The sequence below is a fragment of the Coregonus lavaretus genome (genome assembly GCF_964263955.1).
Source record: "Coregonus lavaretus genome assembly, chromosome: 5".
Classification (NCBI taxonomy): Eukaryota; Metazoa; Chordata; class Actinopteri; order Salmoniformes; family Salmonidae; genus Coregonus; species Coregonus lavaretus.
Genome location: NC_139992.1, coordinates 44,110,813 through 44,135,935, shown reverse-complemented (window position 1 = coordinate 44,135,935; position 25,123 = coordinate 44,110,813). Strand labels below are relative to the sequence as shown.

Here is a 25,123-nt window from a genome sequence, read left to right as displayed (position 1 = left end):
CCCAACTTATTGTGGGAAGCTTGTGGAAGGCTACCCAAACCGTTTGACCCAAGTTAAACAATTTAAAGGCAATGCTACAAATACTAATTTATGTATGTAAACTTCTGACCCACTGAGAATGTGATGAAAGAAATAAAAGCTGAAATAAATCATTCTCTCTACTATTATTCTGACATTTCACATTCTTAAAATAATGTGGTGATCCTAACTGACCTAAAATAGGTAATATTTACTAGGATTAAATGTCAGGAATTGTGAAAAACTGAGTTTAAATGTATTTGGCTAAGGTGTATCCCTGTAGCTCAGTTGGTGGAGCGTGGTGCTTGCAACGCCAGGGTTGTGGGTTCGTTTCCCACGGGGGGCTAGTGTGGGGAATGTGTGCACTCACTGGCTGTGGGTCGTTCTGGATAAGAGCGTCTGCTAAATAACTAAAATGCAAATGTAAATGTGTATGTAAACTTCCGACTTCAACTATAGGTACAGTGGTTCCTCAATTAAAAGTTTTGAGTTCATGCCGCGACCGTTTGTGGTAGACGGTTTCAGATTGTGGTAAATTGCGTAATTCTGTCATTGAACCACACTATCACAAGGGGGAGTTAGAACGCTGATCTATCGGTTTTCTAAACTGTGGCTCAAATTGTCGATCTTTTCGTAAATTAATGGAGGTGCGAATGTTTCAGTCCAAGAGTCTCTCTTCTCTGGCACTCGAGTCCTGCATCAGGCAAAAAAATAAATAGCTGGCGGTGGTCCCGGAGTTGAGAGAGATCTTGGGTAAATACAATGCGCAATTACACGGTGGGCTTTTGGTTTCTCTCCCTCTAAAAACAGAAATAAATAATTCTAAATAACAAAATGCCTTTATTTACCACAGTGTGAAAGAGTGATAGCCCCTCTATATAAAGTGAGTTGCTGAAACACAGAGTCCTTCTTTGCTGATGTGAAGAAGAAACTGAATGAAAGGGAGTCCAGCGAGGATAGGGAGGGGAAAAAGGTTGCCCATATTTTCAAGACCTCAGCTACTTCATGTATTTATGACATGTACTAGTTTATTTAGGCTATTTCATATATTTGTTTAGGCTTGGCCTATTTAATAGGCTATTTCACAGCATAAAGCTATATTTGTTAGCATAAAGCTGAGTGACTCATTCGTGGCTTTGGATCAAAATAAGTAAGTACCAACATTCTTTCATAAAGAAATGTAAAGGGAATAAATCAAATAAATCCTATTCATAATGAATAATCAGATACGTGTTGCAAGCTTGTCATTTTTCCTTATTGTAGTTTTTTGTATGATTTTATTTGATACAAAACATACACATACAACTACATCACACCTGCCCAGACCCACCTGCTCACACCCCCATCTCCAGGGTCCACAGCACTCTCCGCCACATGGCCTCAAACTGCACCATTTCCTTTCTCTCCGTCACCCACATGCACTTTCAACATTTGGATAATAAAGCATTTAAAGGCTGACATTGGTTGATTTTCCGTTTTTAAGTATACGTTTTTTCAAGATGATTGACAAGAAAAGTATCGTCCAACCCATAGGGCATCTCACTGCACCCTTATATGCAATTCTTTTGAAATATGCAGACAGACGGATTAAAAGTTTATTTCCATTGTAATACTTCTGACAGCCACATTTCTAACTCCACCCATAACTTTTGGACTTCATAACATTTCCAGAAGGCATGATTATAACCTAATGAAAAATGAACCTGGAAATCTAATTTAATTTACTGCATGCCTAAGACCTATGGGTTTAACCTTCTGAATGAATGATTATATTGAAGATAGAAACTGCCTCTTAATGAGTTAAAAGAGCCGATCCGTTACGCAACAAAATAATATACGTTTATTTAGCCTAATTGTTACCAGGTGGACAGTAGAGAGAGGAGTGAGTGAGAGAGAAAAAAGGTAGAGAGAGAGAGAGAGAGAGAGAGAGAGCATGCAGAGCAGAATTAGGCCAATACCCGCTAATTATCAAAATCCAGAAAAGAGCCGTTAAATTCTATAACCACTTAAAAGGAAGCGATTCCCAAACCTTCCATAACAAAGCCATCACCTACAGAGAGATGAACTTGGAGAAGAGTCCCCTAAGTAAGCTGGTCCTGGGGCTCTGTTCACAAACACAAACAACAGACCCCACAGAGCCCCAGGACAACAACAACAACAACAACAACACAACTAGACCCAACCAAATCATGAGAAAACAAAAAGAGAATTACTTGACACATTGGAAAGAACAAACCAAAAACAGAGCAAACTAGAATGCTATTTGGCCCTTAACAGAGAGTACACAGTGGCAGAATACCTGACCACTGTGACTGACCCAGACTTAAGGAAAGCGTTGACTATGTACAGACTCAGTGAGCATAACCTTGCTATTAAGAAAGGCCGCCGTAGGTAGACCTGGCTCTCAAGAGAAGACAGGCTATGTGCACACTGCCCACAAAATGAGGTGGAAACTGAGCTGCACTTCCTAACCTCCTGCCAAATGTATGACCATATTAGAGACACATATTTCCCTCAGATTACAGCGATCCACAAAGAATTAGAAAACAAACCCAATTTTGATAAACTCCCTTATCTACTGGGTGAAAAACCACAGTGTGCCATCACAGCTGCAAGATTTGTGACCTGTTGCCACAAGAAAAGGGCAACCAGTGAAGAACAAATACCATTGTACTTTAACTATTTGCACATTGTTACAACACTGTATATATACATAATATGACATTTGAAATGTCTTTATGCTTTTGAAACTTCTGAGTGTAATGTTTACTGTTAATATTTATTGTTTATTTCACTTTTGTTTACTATCTACTTCACTTGCTTTGGCAATGTTAACATACGTTTCCCATGCCAATAAAGAGAGAGAGAGAGAGAGAGAGAGAAAGAGAGAGAGAGAGAGAGTGGTCCAGATTTGAATATCCATTATGCGTACTCTCTCAGAGCTGATTTCTTTAAAATGTTTACATTTAGAATAAATAGTTCAATTGCTTTTAATACAGACCCAGCTCACATAAATGGAATGGGAGTAGATTCTGTAGAATGTATCAGGAGGTTGATCAATTCCCCCCAAAACCTCTGGGGCTTCTGAATTGAATCCAGCCCCCGGTCTGAAGGGCCTGCATGCTTCTTTTTCCCACCTAGGGACCAATCCAGCCTGCATGAGATCCCACAAAGGCTGTTGTGAGAGAGAAAGACTGAGGGTGCATGAAACCTCTGTTACTCTATGTTATCCGGTCTCTCTTATTCATTTCCTGGTTGGAATTCTAGAGGGAATTCCCCAAGGTGTCACCCACTCTATCCAGGGAAAAATGAACTGGTGCTTTGAGATTCAAAGCCAGCAGGTTCCCTGTGTGTGTGTGTGTGCACGTGTGCGTGTGTGTGTGACTGATCTTAATTCAGAGGCATTGCCGCATATAGCAACCTGCTCCAGGCCCTAGGCTCCACCAAATCAATCTTGTACACCGAGAGATTTATAATAATAATAATATGCCATTTAGCAGACGCTTTTATCCAAAGCGACTTACAGTCATGCGTGCATACATTTTTTTTTTTGTGTATGGGTGGTCCCGGGGATCGAACCCACTACCTTGGCGTTACAAGCGCCGTGCTTTACCAGCTGAGCTACAGAGGACCACCCAGGATTTCACATCACTTCCTGTCCAATCTCCTTTTGCTCCTTCACACTAAAACAGACATTACTTCTCAGAGAGGTAGAGACGAATGGAGTCAGGGAAGATGAAGGTATTGTGAGGGAGAGGAGTTTGAAAGACATCACCGGGCCTTTCTGTTTAGCTGTGGCACTGTCTCCTGGTGTCTCTAATGTCTCCTGGTGTCTCCTGGTGTCTCTGATGTCTCCTGATGCCTCTGATGTCTCCTGATGCCTCTGATGTCTCCTGGTGTCTCTGATGTCTCCTGGTGTCTCTGATGTCTCCTGGGCTTTGATGAGTTGAGATGAACTTCTACCACATCAAAGGGAAAGATAGACACTTTCAATTTACTTCTGTAAACTTCTCATTTTTCTAATTTTGAGAGCAACCAACAGCCTCAGCGGCAGCAATGCTCAGTCTATAATTTGTTATGCTGGGTGTCTGTCGGAAGGAAGTGTGTGTGTGCGCGCGCGCGCGAGCCGAATGCCGAGAGCTGACCGTTTGATCTCTGCACCTGAAAAATGACAGATGCTCCCCAACGCTGGCGCTCTACAGGAGCCAAATTAACCACTCTGCATTGCCAGAGAGAGAGAGAGAGAGAGAGAGAGAGAGAGAGAGGAGAGAGAGAGAGAGAGAGAGAGAGGAGAGAGAGAGAGAGAGAGAGAGAGAGAGAGAGAGAGAGAGAGAGAGAGAGAGAGAGAGAGAGAGAGAGAGAGAGAGAGAGAGAGAGAGAGAGAGAGAGAGAGAGAGAGAGAGAGAGGGGGTGAGAAGGAGAGTCAGTGAATGGTGGAAGACATGAGCAGTGAGGGAGTGAGAGGTAGGGTGAGAGATGGAGAGAGAGAGAGAGAGAGAGAAGTGTGAGAGAGAAACAGTTGAAGTTGGAAGTTTACATACACTTAGGTTGGAGTCATTAAAACTTGTTTTTCAACCACTCCACAAATGTCTTGTTAACAAACTATAGTTTTGGCAAGTCGGTTAGTAATAATAATAATATGCCATTTAGCAGACGCTTTTTTCCAAAGCGACTTACAGTCATGTGTGCATACATTTTTACGTATGGGTGGTCCCGGGGATCGAACCCACTACCCTGGCGTTACAAGCGCCGTGCTCTACCAGCTGAGCTACAGAGGACCACGAGTTAGGACATCTGCTTTGTGCATGACACAAGTAATTTTTTGTATCACAATTCCAGTGGGTCAGAAGTTTACATACACTAAGTTGACTGTGCCTTTAAACAGCTTGGAAAATGATGTCATAGCTTTAGAAGCTTCTGATAGGCTAATTGACATCATTTGAGTCAATTGGAGGTGTACCTGTGGATGTATTTCAAGGCCTACCTTCAAACTCACTGCCTCTTTGCATGACATCATGGGAAAATCAAAAGAAATCAGCCAACAATTGTAGACCTCCACAAGTCTGGTTCATCCTTGGGAGCAATTTCCAAACGTCTGAAGGTACCACGTTCATCTGTACAAACAGATTCAACCTTCCCAAGTTCAACCTTCCCAACAGTGTTCAACCTTCCCAAGTTCTCACGTCACCCCGCTCCTCCGCACACTCCACTGGCTTCCAGTTGAAGCTCGCATCTGCTACAAGACCATGGTGCTTGCCTACGGAGCTGTGAGGGGAACGGCACCTCCGTACCTTCATGCTCTCATCAGTCCCTACACCCAAACAAGGGCATTGCGTTCATCCACCTCTGGCCTGCTGGCCCCCCTACCTCTGCGGAAGCACAGTTCCTGCTCAGCCCAGTCAAAACTGTTCGCTGCTCTGGCACCCCAATGGTGGAACAAGCTCCCTCACGACGCCAGGACAGCGGAGTCACTCACCACCTTCCGGAGACACTTGAAACCCCACCTCTTTAAGGAATACCTGGGATAGGATAAAGTAATCCTTCTACCCCCCCTTACCCCACCCCAAAGAAAAAAAAAAAAAAAAAAACATATTGTAAAGTGGTTATCCCACTGGCTATAAGGTGAATGCAACAATTTGTAAGTCGCTCTGGATAAGAGTGTCTGCTAAATGACGTAAATGTAAATATACAAACAATAGTACACAAGTATAAACATCATGGGACCACGCAGCCGTCATACCGCTCAGGAAGGAAACATGTTCTGTCTCCTAGAGATGAACGTACTTTGGTGCGAAAAGTGCAAATCAATCCCAGAAAAACAGCAAAGGACCTTGTGAAGATGCTGGAGGAAACAGGTACAAAAGTATCTATATCCACAGTAAAACGAGTCCTATATTGACATAACCTGAAAGGCCGCTCAGCAAGGAAGAAGCCACTGCTCCAAAACCGCCATAAAAAAGCCAGACTACGGTTTGCAACTGCACATGGGGACAAAGATCGCACTTTTTGGAGAAATGTCCTCTGGTCTGATGAAACAAAAATAGAACTGTTATGTTTGGAGGAAAAAGGGGAAAGATAGCAAGCTGAAGAACACCATCCCAACCGTGAAGCACGGGGGTGGCAGCATCATGCTGTGGGGGTGCTTTGCTGCAGGACGGTCTGGTGCACTTCACAAAATAGATGGCATCATGAGGAAGGAAAATTATGTGGATATATTGAAGCAACATCTCAAGAAATCAGTCAGGAAGTTAAAGGTTGGTCGCAAATGGGTCTTCCAAATGGACAATGACCTTAAGGACAACAAAGTCAAGGTATTGGAGTGGCCATCACAAAGCCCTGACCTCAATCCTATAGAAAACTTGAAAAGTGTGTGCGAGCAAGGAAGCCTACAAACCTGACTCAATTACACCAGCTCTGTCAGGAGGAATGGGCCAAAATTCTCCCAACTTATTGTGGGAAGCTTGTGGAAGGCTACCCAAACCGTTTGACCCAAGTTAAACAATTTAAAGGCAATGCTACCAAATACTAATTTATGTATGTAAACTTCTGACCCACTGAGAATGTGATGAAAGAAATAAAAGCTGAAATAAATCATTCTCTCTACTATTATTCTGACATTTCACATTCTTAAAATAATGTGGTGATCCTAACTGACCTAAAATAGGTAATATTTACTAGGATTAAATGTCAGGAATTGTGAAAAACTGAGTTTAAATGTATTTGGCTAAGGTGTATCCCTGTAGCTCAGTTGGTGGAGCGTGGTGCTTGCAACGCCAGGGTTGTGGGTTCGTTTCCCACGGGGGGCTAGTGTGGGGAATGTGTGCACTCACTGGCTGTGGGTCGTTCTGGATAAGAGCGTCTGCTAAATAACTAAAATGCAAATGTAAATGTGTATGTAAACTTCCGACTTCAACTATAGGTACAGTGGTTCCTCAATTAAAAGTTTTGAGTTCATGCCGCGACCGTTTGTGGTAGACGGTTTCAGATTGTGGTAAATTGCGTAATTCTGTCATTGAACCACACTATCACAAGGGGGAGTTAGAACGCTGATCTATCGGTTTTCTAAACTGTGGCTCAAATTGTCGATCTTTTCGTAAATTAATGGAGGTGCGAATGTTTCAGTCCAAGAGTCTCTCTTCTCTGGCACTCGAGTCCTGCATCAGGCAAAAAAATAAATAGCTGGCGGGTGGTCCCGGAGTTGAGAGAGAACTTGGGTAAATACAATGGCGCAATTACACGGTGGGCTTTTGGTTTCTCTCCCTCTAAAAACAGAAATAAATAATTCTAAATAACAAAATGCCTTTATTTACCACAGTGTGAAAGAGTGATAGCCCCTCTATATAAAGTGAGTTGCTGAAACACAGAGTCCTTCTTTGCTGATGTGAAGAAGAAACTGAATGAAAGGGAGTCCAGCGAGGATAGGGAGGGGAAAAAGGTTGCCCATATTTTCAAGACCTCAGCTACTTCATGTATTTATGACATGTACTAGTTTATTTAGGCTATTTCATATATTTGTTTAGGCTTGGCCTATTTAATAGGCTATTTCACAGCATAAAGCTATATTTGTTAGCATAAAGCTGAGTGACTCATTCGTGGCTTTGGATCAAAATAAGTAAGTACCAACATTCTTTCATAAAGAAATGTAAAGGGAATAAATCAAATAAATCCTATTCATAATGAATAATCAGATACGTGTTGCAAGCTTGTCATTTTTCCTTATTGTAGTTTTTTGTATGATTTTATTTGATACAAAACATACACATACAACTACATCACACCTGCCCAGACCCACCTGCTCACACCCCCATCTCCAGGGTCCACAGCACTCTCCGCCACATGGCCTCAAACTGCACCATTTCCTTTCTCTCCGTCACCCACATGCACTTTCAACATTTGGATAATAAAGCATTTAAAGGCTGACATTGGTTGATTTTCCGTTTTTAAGTATACGTTTTTTCAAGATGATTGACAAGAAAAGTATCGTCCAACCCATAGGGCATCTCACTGCACCCTTATATGCAATTCTTTTGAAATATGCAGACAGACGGATTAAAAGTTTATTTCCATTGTAATACTTCTGACAGCCACATTTCTAACTCCACCCATAACTTTTGGACTTCATAACATTTCCAGAAGGCATGGATTATAACCTAATGAAAAATGAACCTGGAAATCTAATTTAATTTACTGCATGCCTAAGACCTATGGGTTTAACCTTCTGAATGAATGATTATATTGAAGATAGAAACTGCCTCTTAATGAGTTAAAAGAGCCGATCCGTTACGCAACAAAATAATATACGTTTATTTAGCCTAATTGTTACCAGGTGGACAGTAGAGAGAGGAGTGAGTGAGAGAGAAAAAAGGTAGAGAGAGAGAGAGAGAGAGAGAGAGAGCATGCAGAGCAGAATTAGGCCAATACCCGCTAATTATCAAAATCCAGAAAAGAGCCGTTAAATTCTATAACCACTTAAAAGGAAGCGATTCCCAAACCTTCCATAACAAAGCCATCACCTACAGAGAGATGAACTTGGAGAAGAGTCCCCTAAGTAAGCTGGTCCTGGGGCTCTGTTCACAAACACAAACAACAGACCCCACAGAGCCCCAGGACAACAACAACAACAACAACAACACAACTAGACCCAACCAAATCATGAGAAAACAAAAAGAGAATTACTTGACACATTGGAAAGAACAAACCAAAAAACAGAGCAAACTAGAATGCTATTTGGCCCTTAACAGAGAGTACACAGTGGCAGAATACCTGACCACTGTGACTGACCCAGACTTAAGGAAAGCGTTGACTATGTACAGACTCAGTGAGCATAACCTTGCTATTAAGAAAGGCCGCCGTAGGTAGACCTGGCTCTCAAGAGAAGACAGGCTATGTGCACACTGCCCACAAAATGAGGTGGAAACTGAGCTGCACTTCCTAACCTCCTGCCAAATGTATGACCATATTAGAGACACATATTTCCCTCAGATTACAGCGATCCACAAAGAATTAGAAAACAAACCCAATTTTGATAAACTCCCTTATCTACTGGGTGAAAAACCACAGTGTGCCATCACAGCTGCAAGATTTGTGACCTGTTGCCACAAGAAAAGGGCAACCAGTGAAGAACAAATACCATTGTACTTTAACTATTTGCACATTGTTACAACACTGTATATATACATAATATGACATTTGAAATGTCTTTATGCTTTTGAAACTTCTGAGTGTAATGTTTACTGTTAATATTTATTGTTTATTTCACTTTTGTTTACTATCTACTTCACTTGCTTTGGCAATGTTAACATACGTTTCCCATGCCAATAAAGAGAGAGAGAGAGAGAGAGAGAGAAAGAGAGAGAGAGAGAGAGAGTGGTCCAGATTTGAATATCCATTATGCGTACTCTCTCAGAGCTGATTTCTTTAAAATGTTTACATTTAGAATAAATAGTTCAATTGCTTTTAATACAGACCCAGCTCACATAAATGGAATGGGAGTAGATTCTGTAGAATGTATCAGGAGGTTGATCAATTCCCCCCAAAACCTCTGGGGCTTCTGAATTGAATCCAGCCCCCGGTCTGAAGGGCCTGCATGCTTCTTTTTCCCACCTAGGGACCAATCCAGCCTGCATGAGATCCCACAAAGGCTGTTGTGAGAGAGAAAGACTGAGGGTGCATGAAACCTCTGTTACTCTATGTTATCCGGTCTCTCTTATTCATTTCCTGGTTGGAATTCTAGAGGGAATCCCCAAGGTGTCACCCACTCTATCCAGGGAAAAATGAACTGGTGCTTTGAGATTCAAGCCAGCAGGTTCCCTGTGTGTGTGTGTGTGCACGTGTGCGTGTGTGTGTGACTGATCTTAATTCAGAGGCATTGCCGCATATAGCAACCTGCTCCAGGCCCTAGGCTCCACCAAATCAATCTTGTACACCGAGAGATTTATAATAATAATAATATGCCATTTAGCAGACGCTTTTATCCAAAGCGACTTACAGTCATGCGTGCATACATTTTTTTTTTTGTGTATGGGTGGTCCCGGGGATCGAACCCACTACCTTGGCGTTACAAGCGCCGTGCTTTACCAGCTGAGCTACAGAGGACCACCCAGGATTTCACATCACTTCCTGTCCAATCTCCTTTTGCTCCTTCACACTAAAACAGACCATTACTTCTCAGAGAGGTAGAGACGAATGGAGTCAGGGAAGATGAAGGTATTGTGAGGGAGAGGAGTTTGAAAGACATCACCGGGCCTTTCTGTTTAGCTGTGGCACTGTCTCCTGGTGTCTCTAATGTCTCCTGGTGTCTCCTGGTGTCTCTGATGTCTCCTGATGCCTCTGATGTCTCCTGATGCCTCTGATGTCTCCTGGTGTCTCTGATGTCTCCTGGTGTCTCTGATGTCTCCTGGGCTTTGATGAGTTGAGATGAACTTCTACCACATCAAAGGGAAAGATAGACACTTTCAATTTACTTCTGTAAACTTCTCATTTTTCTAATTTGAGAGCAACCACAGCCTCAGCGGCAGCAATGCTCAGTCTATAATTTGTTATGCTGGGTGTCTGTCGGAAGGAAGTGTGTGTGTGCGCGCGCGCGCGAGCCGAATGCCGAGAGCTGACCGTTTGATCTCTGCACCTGAAAAATGACAGATGCTCCCCAACGCGCCCACCAAAACATAAGGAGGTGTAATTGCACCCCTCATTAAAATAATGGAGAGAGTGAGAGAGAGGGGGAGAGAGGGGGGGGGGGGGGGGGGGAGGCAGCAATATACAACAGCAAGCAAATCCACTGTCTGTGGATGAAATCTCAAACCCCGTGCTGGGATATTGTCGAGGCTTAATGTAAAGGGAATCCTCCATTGTAATTGTGGAATAATCCCTCCCTGCCCTTTGCCCTCTTAGAATGAATATAATGAATGTAATACTTGCATCTAGTGAGTGCCTCCGTCTGTGCTTTAAAAAGTGGTGTTTTATAGTTGTAAAGCTTTAAGGCTATTTCTGGCACACAGTGGCAGAGGCAGTTATGTGTCGCATTTTCACATCAATCATTGTTTATTGACGGAGGTGTCATTGAATGCCCTCTAAGTCTTGAACGCAGATCCACTGGAGCGGATGGTGAAACACTTGGCAACCGTGTTGGATTCTCTCACTGTGTTGTTTTATTGTGATGTCATCGCCTCCTTCTGAGAAATGTAATTCTGTCGGTCTCTCCGGGGGTGCAGACACAGCCCAGTGATAGATCTGGGATTCCCACAAATGGGAAGTTCCCAACAAATAATCAGGCTTAACTTATTTATTGTAGACAGAGATGGCATTCCAATAACAGTAATACTGATATACTGTGTGGATTTTACCGATCAGGACTGGAAGGCCAAATTGCAGCACTGCCTCAGTCTGTAGTATGATGTATTGCCATGTTTAGCAAAATACTGTATTATACAATATGACTGTCATAGGCTGCTACACTATCCTTCCTGGATTCTTCTCTCTCTCATTGGCGTCATAATATTGATGTCTCCGATGGGGGAAACAAGGTCGGTTCGTTTCCTAAATCCAGATGAAAACCTGAGATTAAAGCCTAAAAGGATCCTGTGATCAGTGGTAATAGCAACACGCTGTCATTTTAATCACACCATCCTGTTTGCCTCCCAGCTGGGTCTGTTCGTTATGGAAAATCTGTCAATGTCTGTGCTCATGATTACATAATAATGGGCAATGAGCACACTAATTCAAAGCAACCAATATTTTACTTTGTGCTGGTGGAGGCCTCTGGGAATTTATGACAATGACATGGTGCATCTCTCTACTGTAGTTGTCAAACAGTAAAATCACGACTTTTGTACAAATATTTTCACACACCAAAATATGACAGTTATGCGAAAAAAATTATGGTTAGCACATCGTGAAACAATGACCGTCTTCTCCTAGTTTCAAGGTCTGGGAGGCTTCTCTGAAACTGACTTGTGAAGGCAGACCCTACAGGCATCATGTAGTCTCCCTGGTATTGCTGTCACTCGTCGTTAGCAATGGTGTAAAATTGCATTAGAAGTGAGGGGGCCCCATAAAGGAACTGATACCATGCTGTTTGTACTGTCCAAGAATAGGTTATAGTCCAACAATTTTGACAATTATAGCTGTGTCTCTACCCTGTTATTTCCCCCTTCCTCCCGCTCGGAAAGTCCTAATCAGCCGTCACTGTCAGGGAAAACCCTCATTATGCTTGTCGTGTCACTCGTTTGTAGCCCCTGGCAACGTGATTAAGAGTGAACACCAGATGCTTCAGGTGATACAGAGAGAGAGAGATGGGTTCGCTGAACAAGATAATCATAGTGATCACGTCAAAACCTTGACTTAACATGACTTAGCTGGCAGTGTAATGTTCCGGAGATTCCTACACAGACAAGCTGTAACAGTAGGATATAACCTGTTAGCTGTCGTTTAGGAAATATTTAGGTTGTTTGTGTTTTGGAAAGTGAATGAGATCCTGACCCAGTTTTATTCCCCTGAGGCACTGACAGTACAACCCCATGCCTGGCTGGAGCTGACAACTGTGTGTGTGCGTATCTGTGTCCGCATGCTCGTCTGTGTGCTATGTGTGTGTGTGTGTGTGTGTGTGTGTGTGTGTGTGTGTGTGTGTGTGTGTGTGTGTGTGTCTGTGTGTGTGTGTGTGTGTGCTATGCGTGTGTGTGTGCTATGTATGTGTGTGTGTGTGTGTGTGCTATGTATGTGTGTGTGTGTGTGTGTGTGTGTGTGTGTGTGTGTGTCTGCCTATGCACATGTGTGTGTGCCTGCATGTGTGATTGACTGCTAGGCTGATCTCTGCTGTGTATTGTAATTCTAGACCTGTGTATGAACCTCTGTCCTGTGTCCCTCTCTGTAGATTGTGGCCTTACAGGAGCAGAATGCCCACATCCAAAGGAAGGTGGCGTCAGGGGATGGGTCAGAGGACATACTGGAGGGCACTGATGCCAGCCAGAAGGTACATAGCAAGGTGGGCGTCCATTGCATTTACTGTCTTTCTATTTTTCCTGTCAATATCCACAGTTTTTTATTGTTCCATTTGATCATTTATCTCTACGTTGACAGGGCCAACACTCTCAACATTTCAGTTTTCACATCAACGTAAAAGTGTCAGATATAGATACTTTTCAACCATCATTTTCATTGATTCAACAAAGTTGTCCATTCATAGTCTGTTATTAGTATCATCGTGGTATCAATCATGTTATCATTTCACTAGCTAGATAGATACAGCCCTTCACTGTCAGCAGTGTCTTTGAGCCGCCTGATAGGCAGCGTGAAGGACAACCACAATCAGCTGATATGTACTGTCTATGACCCACCAGATTCCATTATACTGGAGCACCCATACTTCTGAATACATCTGCATATAAATGGTCCTAGATCACACATTCATACATTGTCCCAAAATGCATCTACGATTAGTCAGACCAGAGTGAAACACAGTACCTTGAGCAGTCAAAGCGTAGGAAATTTCCCGATACTCCCAGACATCAATTTTACATTTTAGTAATTTAGCAGATGCTCTTATCCAGAGTGACTTACAGTTAGTGAGTGCATACATTTTTCATACTGGCCCCCCTGTGGGAATCGAACCCACAACCCTGCCGTTGCAAGCGCCATGCTCTACCAACTGAGCTACAGGAGGCCTTAGAATGCAGAAAGCAACAGTGTCTTAATCTCATAGAGGCTGGTACTGCAGAACAACAAACAGAGACATCAATGACAATTCAATTCTAGCTCTCGTCTCATGGTTTGGATGTGAGCTGAATCTCTAGGCTCGTGGATGAGCTGTACCGTGTGATGGGGACGGGTTGTCAGGAGTGTACGATTCAGTTGAGCCTGACCGGGCGACAGCTATCTGTGGCCTGTCATTCTGCAGAGTAGGGGGGTGGGGATGAGAGGGGTTGGAAGGTTGAAACTCCCCGTCACACACACACACACCCTCCTTGGTGTTAGTGAGAGGGAAGTCACTCACTGTCACCATCCAGAGGTAGTGACACGGATGATCTTCGGGGCAACTTCCTCCCGGGGGGCGGGGCAGAGTCCTCCTCTCCGTCTCACTGCTTCTGGGTAGAAGGGTGTTGAAGTAGAATGAACACACAGGCTAACGTCGTCGTCAGGCTGTCGTCAACCGTGTGACAGGTGTGTGTGTGTGTGTGTGTGTGTGTGTGTGTGTGTGTGTGTGTGCACGTGTTGTGCCTGAATTAACCATCAGGTCACATCATCACCACGGGGCATAGAGCTAACTTAACCTGACAAGACAGCTAATGCAGTCAGACAGCCATGGCCTTTCCCTTATAACCATCAATGCCTCAATATTATATAGTGATCGAAACTCAGAATATTTCCTGTTGAATAGTAAAACCAAGAAGATTTAACCATAGCGGTAATCTTTTACAGTTAGCAATTTCAAAACATAACGATAAAATATAAGCTAGACTAGTTTTTACTGACATGCCCAAGCTATTGGTGCTGGGCTCCCCCACTGCAATTTAGCAGCACTGTAAAGTTGCTGTGATATGTAGACAACTAGACGTATAAAACGGGTCTAATTTAGCAAAAGGAAACTGCCACGGTACACAGTAGCTTGTTCCCTACCAGATCAATCTGCCTCGATGGAGAAACAATGTTTAACTCCATGTCCATCACTCCTAAAGGCATTGTTACAACTATCAAGTCCGCCTCGTCCCCAACCGGATAACTCCCCTGCAGGCTTTACGAGTATACCCTCCGACGCTCCGCAATTACATTTTGATTTCAAGAACTGGCCGTATAACTTGTTATCTCTGGGAAAAATTCAAACCAGCCTGCACTAAAAGCCAAGCTAAGGAGATGAATCCCAAAGTTTGTCCATTATGAGAGTAGGCTGTTGTGTTGGTATTAAAACCGGCGGGCTGATTTAGTGGGGCCTGTTGCCTTACACGGTGAATCATTGATCACAGGCAGTAGGGAGAGAGGCCCAATTAGGCCTGTCTGGCCAGATGGATGGGTATGGATGGTCAGCTGGCCCTGATACATGAGGATGGGTAGAGGAGGGAGATAGAGGGGGGGGGGGGGGGGGGGGTTGGGTAGGAGAAAGAGAGAAGGGAAAGAGAGATGGGAGAGGAGAGAGGAGAGACAGACAGACAGAGAGAGGGGTACAGAAAGAGAGAGGGAGAGGAGAGACAGACAGACAGAGAGAGGGGTACAGAAAGAAAGATGAGAGAGGAGAGACAGACAGAGGGAGGGAGAGGAAAAGAGAAACATAACTCCCCCTCCCTCTCTCTATCTGTCTCCTCCTCCCTTCCAGAGTCAAACCAAATCATATTCCTAATGCAAGTGCCAAACCAATCTCTTCAATGCAGTCTGGAGTCATCTTTATAGTGCCTCCATCACCCTGGCTGTGTGTCCATCTGAAATTAAACCAGAATAGGGGGCCAACAACCTCCAGCTCCTAAATTTATTAGAGCGCTAACACTATCTCTCTTGACTGGGAAATGCAGAGGTCTGATTCAAAGCCCTCTCAGCCTGTACTTGACTGGAAATTATGTTGTTTCAGCTCATCCATTTCAATTCAGCTAGCTAACACAGTTTTTGTGTCATGGGACCTAACTGATATAAAGCATATTTGAGTTGGTAGAAAATAGCTGTATAACATGATTGGGGTCAATTCCATTATTTCAATTAACTCAATCCACAAAATTGCTGAAATTGCTGAAAAGCAATTTAGAAATTAATTTAGAAATTCATAAGGATTTTTTATTCTTGACATAGCTCCTGATTTGACTGAATGGAAATGGAGCTGAGCCCAATCCTGCCAGCTTTATCCAGTAAGAGTCAAAACGTCTGGTTAAATGTCTCATTCTCTCTCATTCTCTCTCCTCCTGGTCCCCCAGCGCCTGTCCAACGGCTCCATGGAGTCGGCCCACGAGGCCAGCCAGGTGGTGGAGCTGCAGGACCTGCTGGAGAAGCAGAACTATGAGCTGGCCCAGATGAAGGAGCGCATGTCCTCCCTGTCCTCCCGCGTCTCCGAGGTGGAGCAGGAGCTGGACACCGCCCGCAAGGACCTCATCAAGACAGAGGAGATGAGTACTAAATATCAGAGGGACATCAAAGAGGTGAGGAGAGAGGTACATTCATAGGAGATGCACCCACTCTCTAAGGAGAGACACTCACACACACACTGTTAATTGAGAGTTAGGGTTGTTGAGAACATACATTAACATGCATGAGGGACATATGCATTCACTACCTCAACCTCCTCTCTGACGACTTAGAGGAGTTACTGCCTCAGACAATCTGGATGGTTCTTGGAAAAGTAATGTATCCAGGCTTCTTACTACACATTGGTACTCGGAGATGGTCTCTACTCATCTGTCCTGTGCTATAGGCGGACCATTATAGTCACACAATCACTGGACCCTCTTATTTGGAGGAGAAGTGAATGTCCATCCGGTGATGTGAATCTGAATGTGACCTGGCTCTTGGTCCGCCTTGCTAGCGGCTAACCCTGGTTGAGATTGCTATTGATTGCTAATGATGATGGCAGCCTGGGCTCAGGGAGTGAGGCCCAACTAGTACACTGATCTTTATCAGCCCAGCCCTGTCTAAGTAATTACCACTGTCTGTGGAGACTGGTCTGAGAACAGTGTTATATCATAACAGCGCTAGAGGACATTTCCTTCCCCTCTATACACATACTCACTGAGTACAGGAAATTAACCGTAGGAGATTTAGGGAGATACTGTTTATGCTGTTGAGAGGGAAATGTACCCAACTGTGTGTGTGTGTGTGTGTGTGTGTGTGTTTGTCCCTACAGGCTATGTGTCAGAAGGAGGACATGGAGGAGAGGATCGTCACTCTGGAGAAGCGGTACCTCAGCGCCCAGAGAGAGTCCACCTCCCTGCACGACATCAGCGACAAACTGGAGAATGAGCTGGCCAATAAGGAAGCGTTCCTCAGACAGGTCACTTACCCTCTTCCACCAATCCTAACTTTAACCATTAGAGTAGTGGGGGAGCTGGGGGGGATACAAAACTGAACTAAGATCAGCATCTGAGGGATACTTCTTTAACCTACAGCAGTGGTCCCCACTGACTTTAAACCTTTGGTTTTAAGGTCACAACCCAGAAGGAATCAAAAGTGTCCCCACCGTGGGTCCCACCCACCTAGAAAAACCATGCCCTTTAGTACATGTTATCACTAAGGCAAAACTCAATTACATCTCGCATCTCTGGTTTAAAGGAGATCTCCATGGGCTCAGGGGACTGATCGTTCTCAACATTAATGGAGGACCATAGTTACAATAGCACACATATTTGCTGAAATCACCTGCGATCTGGATGAATAACACACTGTTCATTGCCAGTAGTGGATCAAGGATAACTCTCATCTTTGATGAATAAGAGTTCATAACATTCTGAAACGAGAGGATATCTTGACATTGTGTTTAACTCCAGCTGAGTAATTTGCGTATGGGTCAGGAATTTTAATGTAGTTACTTGAAGAGGCTGTGTGGGTGGATGTGCATGGATGCTTATCTGTGCCTGAGTTATTTGGTATTGTGAAAAATGTTATGATTAAGGAGGGGGAGCAATCACAGATACAGCACCAACAGCTGAGCTCAAGGCAGATGGATTTTCATACATTTTTATTGCCAAGCTATAGAGAACACACACACACATGAATCCGCATTTCTTAAACAGAAAGTACTCCGTGCACATTTAAGCAATAAGGCCAGAGGAGGTGTGGTGTACGGTCTGATATACCATGGCTGTCAGCCAATCAGCATTCAGGGCTCGAACCACCCAGTTTATAAAAGGAAATAAACCATAAGCAATTTCCATGTGCAATTTTATAAATTTACATTTCTAATTGAATGTTTGCCCTAGGTTTGTCTCTGGCATCAGCCCCTTGGTTCTTTCCAATGGCATCCTGGCCATTCTCTTGCCACTAGGAAACTTGGGCTCGGTTTAACTCTGAACTCCAACCAGGGATGAGAGTTGAATGGTATTCCATCCAGCAGCATTCTCAGAGCATACAGAAATAAAGCCCCAACCCCCCCTATGGACCCAGCAGTCACATCACACCACCACCCCTGCAGATCTGGTTTGTCTTGTTGCCGTGCCAACGGCCCTGCCCCAGGGCCTGGGCACTGACTTTTGAAGATGAGCAACTCAAGAGGGACGAAGAGGGGAGACGGAGAGATTGAAGGAGGGATGGAGACAGAGGGTGCAGGGAATACAGAGCCTCAAGTGTTTTTTTCAGCCAGTAGGGTGCTGGGCCTGTGTATACATACAGTAGTAGTAAACACACAGTATAGCAGAGAGACACACACAGAGAGCCCTGGTTTGGCCCCCCCAGGCCCCCCATGGCCCCCAGCCCACTCATGTCTAATTACTGGGTATGGACTACCAGGGCCAATGCTATGGGGGGACGGGAGCATCTGTCACTGGTGGAGACAGCTGCCAAGTAGTCTCTGGAAATGGAACAGTCTGAAACTGAGCAGAGCCAGGAGGAAGATTGAATGGGCCGTAGGGAAACAGAGGTTTCACTTTGTCTCTACTACTGTACCTTAAATTATGTATACTAGGGGTGTGTATCTTTCCCTTTCAAGACGATTCGATACGTATCTAGATACTTGGGCTCCGATACGATATAGGAACGATACGTTTAAGTTTGAAACGATTCTGTGCGATTCGGTTTGAGTAGAGAACGAATCGATGCGATTTGATGCGATACGATTCGATGCAGAAATATTTGTTGCATAAACACATTCATTTTCACATTCAATATCTGCTGCTGATGGAGCTCCTGAGCTGGGCCTCTCTGAGCTGATTCATCTGATCTGACGTGTGTGTGTGTGTGTAAATGATGTATGTCTATGGTGTATGTACCATGTAGGCACCTGAGCCACCCCACTGTCAGATTAGGAGAGGACGCATCAGTTGTCACAAAAGATGAGAGGTATTTTCGGAAGGAACGTAATATGAGCAAAACATTTTAGTGAACCAGCGATTCGGAACGTTTGAATCAATTTTCTGACCGATCCATGCTACATTTGGATCGGTTTGGGGTCCGCGGAACGATGCACTTGTATCTTATTAAACATTTGAATAGGGGACCGATGCGTATCGGTGAATCGATACATCCCTAATGTATATTCAAATCAAATCAAATCAAATATTATTTGTCACATACACGTGTTTAGCAGATGTTATAGCGGGTGTAGCGAAATGCTTGTCTGTGTAGTGGAAGGGAAGTGTTGTCTGTGTTTCTGATATAGAATGACTTTAGTGTATACATACAGTATATATACTGTATACTGTTCTATATTTATTACTTGTTACCTAGCCTGTCCAGAAATACTCAGATAACTCTCTCTTGAGATTGGCATTGAGTTGTACTTGATGTGACGTTATTACAGCCAAGTGCACTTCATGTGTGATATGGGTCGAGGTCATAAGTCACAATGTTTCCTGTGTGTGTGTGTGTGTGTGTGTGTGTGTATGTGTGCAGATGGAGGATAAGAACAGGCAGCTGCAGGAGCGTTTGGAGCTAGCAGAGCAGAAGCTGCAGCAGACCATGAGAAAGGCTGAGACCCTGCCAGAGGTGGAGGCTGAACTGGCCCAGAGGATAGCAGCACTCACCAAGGTGTGAGGACACACACACACACACACGTATGCATGCAGACACACACGCAGCACACATTGCTCCCATCATTGAAGTAACTCCAGTGTTTCCAGATTTCTATGAAATATGACCTATAATTAATTACAATATGAGTTAAATAGTTTTCCTTCCCCAAAAATGTAATTAATTATGTTAAAAAGCAGCTTTTCTGTGTTGGAATGGTGTGGGCGTACCCGATCAACAGAATGCTATGGGCGTATACTGGTCATTAAAAACATGAATGCGAGTAGACCGCTGATTGGCTTGCTCATCCTCCTCAGGAGGATGACATCATCCTCTATGAGGAAATAGCAAGCATTTTTTAAACAGTCTGTTTGAGATACAAGTTTGAGGTGGGGTTTTTGAAGTGTTTTTTTCTCCCAATGTATGCTTTGGCCACATACGAGTATAGGATGAGTCAACAACATTATTTGGGTATGCGTTAACAGCATTTTAACTTTTAAAAATTTGAGATTTTCACTTGACAGTTACTTTAACCACTCCATCATATTCCAAGAGAGGTCATTTCAAAACTGGTTATGTATAACTGATTATCATCATACATGAGTGTGTCTTTTTAATGATGTGTTGTTTGTTATGTGCTAGTATGTGTAGGCTATGCATGCCATCACCTCTGACCCTGTGATATGTTCCTCTCCTCTCCTGCTGCCCCATAGTCTGACTCGAGCTCCGCCTCCTCTCCTGATGATTATCAGTTTGTTATGGAAGCTAAACTCCAAGACATGAACTCCATTCTTAGGAAGGTAGTCCCACAGGGTGCCACAGTACTGTCGCTAACTACTAGACTATATTTAAAAAAATCCATGCTGGTTTTATTTATTTCTGTTGTCACAAGTCATTGTACTGGGATTGCTTGTGGGGAATATTTGTTTTTCCTTGTGTCCGTAGGCAGGGTTGAAACTGTGGGAAAAGTTGCATGTCACTGGCTGGGCTCATTGCTAGTAGACTTAACTGCTGCAGCAACTGCTTGACCTGGCCCCTCTCTCACCCCTCTCTCTACCTGTGCTTTAGTGATCTATCTGTTCCATCTGAGATTGGGGGAGTAGAGGCTTTTGGCTCTGTCTTGCCTTGTTGCCCCTGCATTATGTGCCTGTGTTGCCCTCCATGACTGCTAAACTGGCGGGTCACTGTGCCCCCTGCCCCCCTCTCTCTCCCCCCCGTTCCTGCCTGTGTGGTGGCCCCTGCAGGCAGAGGAGCGCCATGGCAGCATCGAGGAACGCATGAGGCACCTGGAGGGCCAGCTGGAGGAGAAGCACCAGGAGCTGCTCAGAGTGAGTCACCCCCGGGGGACTATGCTAACATGCTAGGCTAGGTTATGCTACATGCCACCTGTTTGCTGACCATGGGCAGCCTAGCGTGCTAGCTGCCATAAGGCTAGTATGCTAGGCTAGGTAATGCTACATGATGCTACATGCCACCTATTCGCTGAGCATGGGTAGCATAGCATGCTAGATGCCATAAGGCTAGTATGCTAGGTTAAGCTACATGCCACCCATCACAGACTGGCTTCATTGCACCTGCTCCTCATAGAAGTTTAAGAGAATGACTTTGCACTATCCAGTTGACTTGTTTAAGTATTTTACACCATTAGAGTGGTTAGATAATTGGCTAGTATGGTAAGACATACTGTCAAGCTTCTGCTATTAAAAGTCACACACTTTGTATTTTTTATCCCCCTCAGGCTCGGCAGAGAGAAAAGATGAACGAGGAACACAACAAGCGCCTGTCGGACACGGTGGACAGACTTCTCACAGAGTCCAACGAACGTCTTCAGCTCCACCTCAAGGAAAGGATGGCTGCTCTGGAAGAGAAGGTTAAACATGGAGACCACATCAATACCAACATGTCATAAAGTTTTATTTCAGATGAATTTTAGGAAATGGCCATAGACTGACTGGAATACTTCACTTTCCATTTCAGAACGTTTTAATACAAGACTCAGAAGGCTACAGAAAACAGTACGAGGATTCAATCCATGAAAAAGTAGGTCCCCCCGGATCACAAATGATTACATTTTCTCTCCCTCAGTTATGAATTTTACATGAGGTTTAATAAAGTGCTTTTTAATAGATAAATTATGATCTGGGTGTTGGGTTTAATTTGTTATCATCTTCTCTATTGAATATTCACAAGTTACCGTTGCTCTCGGTTCAGATAGTGAGATAGAAATCCCTAACCAGGCAGAGTTTGAGAACTGACTAGCAAGTGCTGTCCAATCATGTTGTAGAAATTGAAATTGAAATCCAGGGTTTTACAGTAATGAATAAGAAACTTCACAAGGTTTTCTGTACACCTCATATTGTCCCTTTTTTCCGGCTTCCCTCCAGACTCATCTGGCAGATGAAATAGACAAGCTGAGATCAGAGCTGGACCAGTTCCGACTGAGAACAGGCTCCCTCACAGAACCGATTCTGTCACGGTATGGGTGAGTTTGTAGGACAGTGTGTGTGTGTGTGTGTGTGCATATACACTGAGTGTACAAAACATTAAGAACACCTTCCTAATATTGAGTTGCAACCCCCCTTTTTGCCCTCAGAACAGCCTCAATTCGTCGGGGCATGGACTCTACAAGGTGTCGAAAGCTTTCCACAGGGATGCTGGCCCATGTTGACTCCAATGCTTCTCACAATTGTGTCAAGTTGGCTGGATGTCCTTTGGGTGGTGGACCATTCTTGATACACACGGGAAACTGTTGAGCGTGAAAAACCCAGCACAGTTGCAGTTCTTGACACAAACCAGTGCCCCTGGCACCTACTACCATACTCTGTTCAAACACACTTCAATATTTTGTCTTGCCCATTCACCTTCTGAATGGCACACATACACAATCCATGTCTCAATTGTCTCAAGGCTTAAAAATCCTTTCCCAACAACTCCATTTAGATTCAGCTACATTTCTCTGAGATGATTAGAGATAACATCACTATGTAGATCCTTCTGCTTCCCTCAATACCTACATTTAAACGAGACAAGCACTGACTGTTGATTCCTTACAAATTGCCTGATGCATCACAACACTGTCTTGCTACTAGATAAACAAGCAGGCCAAAGCTGTTGTTATGGTGTCTGACATGCATGTTCTCTCTATCTATCTATCTATCTATCTATCTATCTATCTATCTATCTATCTATCTATCTATCTATCTATCTATCTATCTATCTATCTATCTATCTATCTATCTATCTATCTATCTATCTATCTATCTATCTATCTATCTATCTATCTATCTATCTATCTATCTATCTATCTATCTATCTATCTATCTATCTATCTATCTATCTATCTATCTATCTATCTATCTATCTATCTATCTATCTATCTATCTATCTATCTATCTATCTATCTATCTATCTATCTATCTATCTATCTATCTATCTATCTATCTATCTATCTATCTATCTATCTATCTATCTATCTATCTATCTATCTATCTATCTATCTATCTATCTATCTATCTATCTATCTATCTATCTATCTATCTATCTATCTATCTATCTATCTATCTATCTATCTATCTATCTATCTATCTATCTATCTATCTATCTATCTATCTATCTATCTATCTATCTATCTATCTATCTATCTATCTATCTATCTATCTATCTATCTATCTATCTATCTATCTATCTATCTATCTATCTATCTATCTATCTATCTATCTATCTATCTATCTATCTATCTATCTATCTATCTATCTATCTATCTATCTATCTATCTATCTATCTATCTATCTATCTATCTATCTATCTATCTATCTATCTATCTATCTATCTATCTATCTATCTATCTATCTATCTATCTATCTATCTATCTATCTATCTATCTATCTATCTATCTATCTATCTATCTATCTATCTATCTATCTATCTATCTATCTATCTATCTATCTATCTATCTATCTATCTATCTATCTATCTATCTATCTATCTATCTATCTATCTATCTATCTATCTATCTATCTATCTATCTATCTATCTATCTATCTATCTATCTATCTATCTATCTATCTATCTATCTATCTATCTATCTATCTATCTATCTATCTATCTATCTATCTATCTATCTATCTATCTATCTATCTATCTATCTATCTATCTATCTATCTATCTATCTATCTATCTATCTATCTATCTATCTATCTATCTATCTATCTATCTATCTATCTATCTATCTATCTATCTATCTATCTATCTATCTATCTATCTATCTATCTATCTATCTATCTATCTATCTATCTATCTATCTATCTATCTATCTATCTATCTATCTATCTATCTATCTATCTATCTATCTATCTATCTATCTATCTATCTATCTATCTATCTATCTATCTATCTATCTATCTATCTATCTATCTATCTATCTATCTATCTATCTATCTATCTATCTATCTATCTATCTATCTATCTATCTATCTATCTATCTATCTATCTATCTATCTATCTATCTATCTATCTATCTATCTATCTATCTATCTATCTATCTATCTATCTATCTATCTATCTATCTATCTATCTATCTATCTATCTATCTATCTATCTATCTATCTATCTATCTATCTATCTATCTATCTATCTATCTATCTATCTATCTATCTATCTATCTATCTATCTATCTATCTATCTATCTATCTATCTATCTATCTATCTATCTATCTATCTATCTATCTATCTATCTATCTATCTATCTATCTATCTATCTATCTATCTATCTATCTATCTATCTATCTATCTATCTATCTATCTATCTATCTATCTATCTATCTATCTATCTATCTATCTATCTATCTATCTATCTATCTATCTATCTATCTATCTATCTATCTATCTATCTATCTATCTATCTATCTATCTATCTATCTATCTATCTATCTATCTATCTATCTATCTATCAATCAGGTCTCACCTGGATACGTCGGGGGAGCTCCGCTTCTCCCTGGGCTCCCTGGCTGAGACCCAGTCAGACCACTACCGGTCAGCCAAGGTCATCCGCAGGCCCAGGAGAGGACGCATGGGTCTCCGCAGGGATGAGAGCAAGGTCAGGAACTAGTCTCTCTCTGGTCAGCCCTGGCTGAGGTAGAAGCAGGAGTAGAACTATTATATCAGTAGAATAGTTCAGGGGCTATTCTACTGATCCATTAAGTCAGGAAAGCTTAAACAAGTACAGATAAAGTATTTGAACTCAGGTCTGTATGACATACATGGTTTCATGGAGCCAGACTGTTAGCAATAGCAAGACAGAGGGGAAAACTGTTGGATAATTGTTATAAAGTGCTACTGTTACCGTGTCTCAGGATTGTAACATAAATCACGATGAAGACTGAAATAACCTGGAGTTAAATACTGAGATTCAGCATTAATCTGAGAAGCTTGTTTTAGCATATTTTTATATTTATTAAAAACTCTTTAATGGCTTATTGAG

At 42.6% G+C, this 25,123-nt stretch overlaps 2 protein-coding genes across 2 annotated transcripts in view; both read left to right on the top strand.

The window, feature by feature from the left end:
• LOC311129270 (liprin-alpha-2-like) overlaps nt 1-13,817 on the top strand; it is a gene marked incomplete at both ends in the record, with an annotated part of 20,006 nt that extends 6,189 nt beyond the window's left edge. Inside the window, 2 exons of the mRNA XM_084161559.1 lie at nt 12,887-12,985; nt 13,806-13,817. Of these exons, the coding sequence (XP_084017685.1) occupies nt 12,887-12,985; nt 13,806-13,817 (111 nt within the window). The remainder of the gene's footprint in view (nt 1-12,886; nt 12,986-13,805) is intronic.
• A 2,250-nt stretch (nt 13,818-16,067) lies between these two features.
• Nucleotides 16,068-25,123, top strand: part of ppfia2 (PTPRF interacting protein alpha 2) — a 33,610-nt gene continuing 24,554 nt past the window's right edge. Inside the window, exons 1-8 of the mRNA XM_084161247.1 lie at nt 16,068-16,127; nt 16,829-16,975; nt 19,555-19,662; nt 20,889-20,972; nt 21,383-21,514; nt 21,622-21,684; nt 22,029-22,120; nt 24,601-24,739. Coding sequence (XP_084017373.1) covers nt 16,095-16,127; nt 16,829-16,975; nt 19,555-19,662; nt 20,889-20,972; nt 21,383-21,514; nt 21,622-21,684; nt 22,029-22,120; nt 24,601-24,739 — 798 coding nt within the window. The 5' untranslated portion in view covers nt 16,068-16,094. The remainder of the gene's footprint in view (nt 16,128-16,828; nt 16,976-19,554; nt 19,663-20,888; nt 20,973-21,382; nt 21,515-21,621; nt 21,685-22,028; nt 22,121-24,600; nt 24,740-25,123) is intronic.